Consider the following 8,182-nt stretch of genomic DNA (forward strand, 5'->3'; position numbering starts at 1 on the left):
TATTCGTTTGTAAGTATAAGCCCTTTGAACCTAAGCGAACATCGCGAATAAGTGCGAACAGGTGTATAAAGAATTGATAGTAAATTCAGTTCAAATTTAAGTATCATTGGTACTCGTGGTCTTGGAGCATTACGAGTATCGCTTTTATTATTAGTAGTTAGTAAAGTTTACTGCAAATCATCTATGTATCGAGTTTTTGCCTACGTTTTCTTTATGTAGAAATAATGGCCCAAATCAAAGATAACGTGAATATAATTTATAATTTCTACATAACATTTAATTTGAAACAACGAAGTTATTATCGTCCAAAATCCTGTACTGGTCTTCCCTGAAGTTCATTAAATCATTAGACCGCCTCTGTACACTTATATCTCGAATTTTGATTAGTACAGGTGGAATGGAGGTAGTATCTGCTTCTTGAGCTAGGCCGTTGTAATAAGATTCCTGATAGGGGCCCATCATATGCAATTGAGGGTTGGTATAACCATCAGCTCTACGTTTCTCCAGGTCTTGTTGGGTGTCTCTTCGCATTTCTTCTGCTGATGGAAGTGACATGGAACCTTCGAGATATTTGCAATAATATCTTGCCTAGAAGAAAAATGGTTACTGACTATAATAAAGTATTTTTTTGCTATTAGCTGTAAAAGACTCTTTTATTGAGTGTGTTCAATGACCTCGCATTACATTTCGTCGCATTTTTTTTCTAAAAGCAAAATTGCAGGTTCATAGCATTACGTATATGGATTAATATTTATCTAACGAGCCAATCGGCCACAATGCCAGCATTGTCATTGTGCTACGATTCAAGACTCGTTATCTTTTTATATTTAAGATTTAATGTATGCCTAATATAGGCAAATTCATTGTAACCTTTGAAATCCAGTTAGATCTAGCAGTGGAAAAAATCATTTTTACGCCGCGGTTACGAAGTACTGGTGTCCTTCATTTCGCACTTTAAACAAATCAGTCGAGTCATAATACAGCACTTCACAACCGCGGTGGATATATTACTATTGGTTTTTCTAAGTATCTACCTGTAGATCGTACAATTGGAATCTGCAAACATCGTAAGGTATTCCCAGAATGCACATAGTAGGCCTCTCTATATGTATCATGTGTTTGTAGAGGGGCTGAACGAGGTTGTCGTCGATGGTAATTCCACATGATTCATGAAGGAATGGGAAGCTGTACTTGTACCCTGTACAAAAGATTATTGCGTCGAAACAAGAACAAGATCCGTCAACAAATTCCACCTAGAGAGAAGTTATTCGATGCCAAATCATTCTGGAGAAACAAAGAGTAAAGCAAAATACCGTGTTGAAGTTAACGATTCGTTGTACATTAGGTCGTAGTTCGACGTTGGGAGGGAATTTAATGTTCAATTCAGATTTTCGATGACTTAACGCTACCTAAAAGAAAATATTGTCTGTAACCAATAGATTAGGTATATATACTATAGAATTGAATACGAAATGGTGAAATTCAAAGGATCAAAATCCTTGAAGATTTTGGTTGGGCAGTTCTGTTTTTAGGGTTGATACGTTGAATAAGACCTCGCAAGTGTTTCAAACTTTATTGTTCTCCGCCATTCTTAGAAAAATATAATTGCTTTCTTGCGATATTGGATTTTTAGTGATATCTTCATTAACAACGGCGCTAGAAGTGATATCTCAGATCGAAGTCACTACTGTCTTTGAATTCCTTGGAATTCTGTGATTATCGACAGTTTCATGTTTTTTCAGTTCATTAGCGCATATTGTGTCAGGTTTCATAAATTTTTAAAGAGGATTTTAAAAACGCGAATTCTATAAGTAAACTACGAAGACTAGACAGCGAAATATATTTTTCGGTTTAGCCAGTCAATGAGATCCCTACCACAAAAAGAAATTCCTTTTTTTTAACAAATTTTAACATATACACACTATGGGATGCACCATATCCGTGATCTCAGGAAAAAAAGGCTATTTAAATGTGAAAATGTCAGATATGGTAGCCACTAGAAAAAGCCAAGTTCCACTTGATATCTAGGAAATCGGGCAAAATAGAAGAAAAATGATTAATGATCTTAAAAAATAACCTTCATAATGTTTCTATCAAAATGAGTTGTTTCGTATTTATAAGCAAAAAACGAAGAATAAAAAATTCAGTATTTTACTGATATTTTAAATATGTTGACAACACTGCCTGTTCGAAAACGTTATCTTATTAAGTTCTAAATTGCTCAACTTTGTCATAATTTAACCGATCTCGGCCTCTTTTGAGATAACCTCTTTACATTTTAATATTATATTATTTCTTTTCTTACATGTGCGGCCACACTAGATGTTTGCAAAGTTAAGTCGAGACCAGAAGATCCGGCTCCCATTATAAGCACTCTTTGGCCCCGGAACTTTTCCGGATCACGATAGTTGCGACTGTGATCAATCACACCTGTAAAGTTTTCTTGACCTGTAAGAGAACATGTAATTTAACTATCTTTTGTGTATCTGATTCGGGCTTGCCTGGAATAGTGGGTATTAAAGGGTCATTGTAGTGCCCATTGCAGATCATCACTGAGTCGTAATATTCAGTGAAAGATTTGCCCGTGGGCTTGTCCTCGTATGTTAACTTCCATTTGCTGTCAGCTGGACGAACGTCCATCACCATTGTATTGAACTGGAATCGATTATGCGACGTTTAGTTCATCGTTAAAAATTTTAATGAGGCTAATTTTAGTTTATGATTTTTAATAAATTACCGAAATTACCTTAATGTGGTCTTTTAAGTGGAATTTCTCAGCGTATAGGTTGATGAACTCCAGGACCTCCGCTTGAGTTAAATAAGACCTTTTTTCTTCTGCTATGGGGAAATCCGGGTAACCCATTATCTCTTTTGGTAAATTTGTCCTGGAAAAGAGAAATGCAACTATTACGTTTGTGACCACAAATTCTGTACCTGGATTTTCCTATTTTCGTTCTCATTTTTCTCACTTCACTACTAATTGTGAAGAAAAATATTTTAATTTAAAAAAATTGCTTTTGTGACCAGCTAAACTGAAATCGAAAATTGGTTTTACGAATATTTTTCTTTGTCGTCACCTTTGCTTTATGCAAAAATACAGTACATGGATTAAATGTATGAGATTTGCATTTGCGAACTTGAACGAAAAATCAAAAAATTCAAGTGTAAGTAAAGGTTAATTAAAAAGCACTATTTTTGAAACTATTGAATTGGATATCTAAGCTCCTCTGCACTTATGGAATATTCCCCTTAGACGCGTAGTGGCCTTTTCAAGTTATTATTACCGAGTACAGATATGCAGTTGCAACAAACTGCAAGAATTCTGTAAATATATGCAAAAAAACCGAAAACTGCGCAAGTATTTTTTCGTTTAATTTATTTATTGTTGAGTCCTTGAATATTAAAAATTTGTGCTTTAAATTACCACAAACACTGAAATGTGAGCGTTCTAAATGAGACAAAAGCCCAGTTTTCAAATTAAAAGCGAGTTTTATGGTTGTTCCTGATCATCAGAAATAAGAAAATGACAATTAAAGATAAAAAATAAAGATATATCACAAAAATTTTATCGGCTGCAAGATTCCTCGGAAATCGGTATTGCGCGTGGACTGCTCCGAGTTTTGGAACCGGTGTCCTAGGGCTCAAAGAGGACTTAATAAGCCAAGTTTCGCGGGATCTCAATTCAACAAAAAAATTCCACGTCCTCCGGAACATTCCTCTGGAGTTACACGTTTGAAATATCCATAACTTGGTTATTTCAAATGGGACACCTCGTTACACCTTAAAGCGCATTTTCGAGTCTAGAATTTAATTATGTGTCAAATACTAAGGTGTCCTTTTCCCCGGACCGATTCTGGACAAGTCGGGGGTTCCTGAAGGCTTTTTTTTAAATTTAAAATTGCGTAACTTGTTAGGGCCTCTCTGGGCCCCAGAGTGGCGACTTCAAGATTCGCAGCGGTTGACGCGCTATATCGATTTCTTTGGGATCGTGCAGCTGTCAAAATTTTCAAAATTTTCGTAATAACTCGAAAACGGCAAATTTTAGACATGAAGTACTCTACATAAACTGGCCTGGAAATTTAACGGGGAATCCGAAAATAAGGAAAAAACTAGGGGATTACGCTTAAAATAACGGGCTTGTTAGCCACTTCCGGTATAGCCGAAAGTGGCGTCATTTTGAAAATATTTAACTTAGATTTAAAATGGCCGATTCTACCCCGAAATCCAACTTTAATGGGCTACTATAGCAGGAAGTAAAACATTTTCTAATGAACAGGTTACGTCGCTGACACTGTATAATTAAGACCGTACGCCGCACAGAAAATCCATAGAAGTACCGGATAAGTCAACATTATTGTACAACAATACGTACTCGTGTATTGTGTCGATCAAAACAATTTTGATTTTTATTGCGTAAAGTATAATAAACCATCTCATCTCCGTAGCACATTAAGCAATATTACGATATTCCTTACTTATTTGGTTGCTATTTCCTTTGTTGTTTTGCTTCACCTCTGAAATCTAGGAGAGGACACGACTCATTCAAACTACTTGCTAACTTGCAAGTCGTTTGATATACTTGGCGAGCAAAAAAAATTGGTTACTTCAGGAAAAATAATTTTAGAAATGAAGTTTATCAGGGATTTATTCATCGAGTAAGATGTGGATAATTTGTAACCGTAGTTACTGCTTCTATGAGATAATGTAAATTTGGCTTAGTTGAAAATCCACATTTCGTTATATATGTAAGTTTAGCACTGATTTTTCTCTCTAAAATCTATTGGTTTAACTGTAAATTGTTTATAGCGTTCATTTAGTAGGTTATAATACCTCTAGATCTTATTGTCATAGCAAGAACTGTAGCATTAATACAAGATGGTCGAGGAAAACGTGAACCTGCAAAAGTTATTGGTAAGAGCCCATGTGCCGTACAAAATGCATATCAGTGCTAAAAGCAGACCGGTCTGCTAACCAGAAGATCAGGATTAGGGACAAAGAGTTACTGCCCAAAGGAATAAACGGGTTTTGGAGTCCACAAGTTTGGAGAATAGACAACCTCTGCAGTTTTGCTGTGAAATCGACTTCAATAGTCGTAATAGGTTAATGTTGGCGAATTGATCGTTAGAAGAAGGCTTCGTGCGGGTAGATTGTCGTAGAAGGATAGCTACAGGGCCGCTATTGCACCGCCGATATCAAATTGCAAGATTGCCTTTTGCCCGAAATCACTTGGTACGAAACGATGACTGGAGCTAGGTACTGTTTTCAGATGAATCGGGTTTTTGTCTTAATAGGTCAGTTGGACGTCGGCGAGTATGGACACGACCTGGAAAAAGATATGCCCCGGTTTGTATCGACGAGCGATTTTCATTTCGAGGTTGGCCCATTATAGTTCGAACAGGAATCACTGCACAAGCGCGCACAGAGTTGATCTTCATACGGAACGGCTCCCTGATAACTCACAGGTACATTACGGAAGTTCATGTTACGGCTTTCATAATGACTTTGGGCAAAGATGGCATTTTCAAGCAAGATAATGCTAGACCCCATGTAACCAGAATAACCAATGATCATCTGGACGAGGTAGGAATTAGACGGTTTGTTTGGCCAGCACTTAGTCCAGACGTGAATGTCATTGAATGTGTCTGGGATGAGTTGGGACGACGTATTCGAAAGCAGGGACCGCCCATGAGCTGAAAGAGTTGCTATTGCAGGAGTGGAGTAGCATCGACCAAAATGTGACTTTTTATCTGGTTTAAAATATGCATCGTTGACTTCAGGCAGTTATCAACAGAAGAGGAGCGAATGTACGTTTTGTTCCGAATAACCCCAAGTCCAACTGCATTTAAAATATAATTTTGTAGTTTTTCCAGAATAAAGTCGTTAAAATCAAAATAATTTTTTAAGTGATCTAATTTTTTTGCTCCGTTTTTATCTGCCAATCCAGAATAAACCGTCTTGTCTTGGGGGTGTATCATGCAATATCTTGATGTTTCTCACTTATTTTCGTTTTGCCTCACCTGCGAGATCAACGCGAGAGAACGCAACTCATAGCTACCACCTGTTAACTTGCAAGCCATTTAATACATTTTCATGTCTACATTTATTCCCTTTCTTTAAGCATCTTTCATATGTAGGCACATCTTCTCGTTCCCTTCTTCACACATACAGCTAGAACGTGTTGTTTTCCTATTACCCAATATACTTGTGGAACATGTAGATAGGCTGCCATCATGCAGCTTGCTCTCTGTGAGCGTCGAGGAAAATAACATGTTGCACAATGGTATGTTCTGCCATTCGGGAAGCCCAATGATTATTATTGCTTAAGAGTTGGTGACATTGCGTTGTCCAGGGTCCGCTAGAGACGCTAATTTGACCTGAGTAACAGTGCTTAGCACTTACTTATCTCTGCTCTTGGCCTTTTTGTTTCAACTTACTAAAATCATCGTAGTACCCTAACTTACCGTAAACCTTTGTACATGGCAGAATACACAGGATATCCATACCGATCTGTTCCTACTTCATCGGTATACACCCAGGTCCCACCAAGTTCGGGCTTCATCTCGAAGACATCTAACTCAAATCCGAAAGATGAGACTTGTCTGGCAGCTGCTAATCCGGCTGGTCCAGCTCCGATAACCGCGACACGCATTTTCTAGCATTTAAGATTATCGATACCTTAATCAAATAGATTCGTGAAGTGTTAGTAACGATATTGAAATAATTGTTTTGGTTCGATGGTAAATCGTTTGCGCGGTCTGCACTCTGTGGAAGTGACTAAGAGAATGACAAACATGAAACAAAGATAATATAAATAACATAAGCAGCTATCGGCTTAAATAGGTCCGCGCAGCGCGTCGAGGTTGAAACTATACCCGACAAACGTTCCTCTACCTCTCTTTGTCTAGTGCATCACGGATCGAATTAGATATCAAGCGTCAATGTCGTGGCTTAAAAACTTCATTTTCTATATAGCTTTATGTTTCTGTTCGACATTTGTATTTGAAGATAAAGTTCCTTTTCTGGCTGTTATAGCCCAGGAGCATCTGCCTGATAACTATTAGATATAACGAGAAACATTAATTAAGGACAAGATAGTAGAATAGTATAATCTTAAAGGAGCATATAATGAAAACCATCATCCCCGATGGAAAACTTTCGAGGCAGCTCTCCTAAGGAGACAAAGTTTGTTATATGAGAGCAAAACTTCGTTGGAAGAAGCCACTGTTCTTTCCATCTAACGCTACATGCCAGTTAAACAAGTCACAACAAAATCAACTTTTCTTCATTTTTCCAAGGCTTTACTGCCTTCTTATTTACCTCTAGGACCACCTTGATTTGTCCTATATTAATTTCTTGTGAGTAGAATTTCTAACCGATTAGTCTTTCTTAAACCACTTAATAATTAACGAAAAGTCCATCTATGTATAATATTGGGTGTCCGAGTTTTTTGTAGCATGATTTTAACCGCGTATTCCACGCATAACATGTATCAGTTTCCTATATAAACTATATTGGAGGAATGCTTTATTAACTAAATACAGATGCTGAAGTTTTATATTTTTTCCAATTTGTTTGTTATAGCTCCCAAAGTCATTGAGATATTCCTTCTAGAATTTTGAGAACGAGTTAATAGCATTATTAGACGGATGTCCTTCAGATTATTATCTGGTGATGAGGAACTGGCTAAATGCAAACTATCCACAAAGATGAGTAGATCGTTGATGACCAATTGCTTGGCCTTCTCGATTGCCCGATCTAACCCCTGTAGATTTTTATGTTTGGGCGTTTACGAAGGAAAATGTGTACTCTACTCCTGTGAATTCTCAAGAAAAACTTACAACGTCAATATTGCTGAGAATTTCAGAGATGTTTGGTGGGCTTTATGAAAACGTTCTAATTTATGTGCAAAACGTTAAGGTTATCATTTTGAACATTTTCTATAATAATAATTATTTGCTAATAATTTAAATTGCGCTCTGTCAGATTCGGCAATTTTTAAAATTTTGCCGACCTCTAAATTTCAACCTGTCTACACACTTGCGTATAAAGGCGCGCGTATATGTATACGCGGCATTCGGTGAATCCCGAATAGCGAACATTCGGGATAGGTCAACTAGTATGGATGATAACTCAATGCTCTAGACATACATATATTCGCCATTCTTCCCTGAATTCTGTAAAA

At 37.1% G+C, this 8,182-nt stretch overlaps 1 protein-coding gene across 1 annotated transcript; it reads right to left on the reverse strand.

The window, feature by feature from the left end:
* Positions 1-234: 234 nt before the first annotated feature.
* On the reverse strand, positions 235-6,799 carry LOC136346804 (senecionine N-oxygenase-like). Its single transcript, XM_066296250.1, has 7 exons — positions 6,462-6,799; positions 2,747-2,885; positions 2,502-2,655; positions 2,306-2,448; positions 1,314-1,409; positions 1,035-1,253; positions 235-588 (listed from the first exon to the last, which is right to left on the reverse strand). Exons 1-7 carry the CDS (start codon positions 6,647-6,649, stop codon positions 277-279), a joined length of 1,251 nt encoding a protein of 416 aa, XP_066152347.1. The 5' UTR covers positions 6,650-6,799; the 3' UTR covers positions 235-276.
* Positions 6,800-8,182: the final 1,383 nt, after the last annotated feature.

The sequence above is a fragment of the Euwallacea fornicatus genome, chromosome 24, assembly GCF_040115645.1.
Source record: "Euwallacea fornicatus isolate EFF26 chromosome 24, ASM4011564v1, whole genome shotgun sequence".
NCBI classification, from domain to species: domain Eukaryota; kingdom Metazoa; phylum Arthropoda; class Insecta; order Coleoptera; family Curculionidae; genus Euwallacea; species Euwallacea fornicatus.

Bases quoted from the DNA above. Each gene is read 5' to 3' on its own strand.
- LOC136346804 (XM_066296250.1), bottom strand. From the start codon at position 6,649: ATGCGTGTCGCGGTTATCGGAGCTGGACCAGCCGGATTAGCAGCTGCC. The intron at 2,656-2,746 runs GTAATTTCGGTA...AATCGATTCCAG, and splicing joins ACTTAAAAGACCACATTAAG to TTCAATACAATGGTGATGGA. The intron at 2,449-2,501 runs GCAAGCCCGAAT...GTTCTCTTACAG, and splicing joins TTTAATACCCACTATTCCAG to GTCAAGAAAACTTTACAGGT.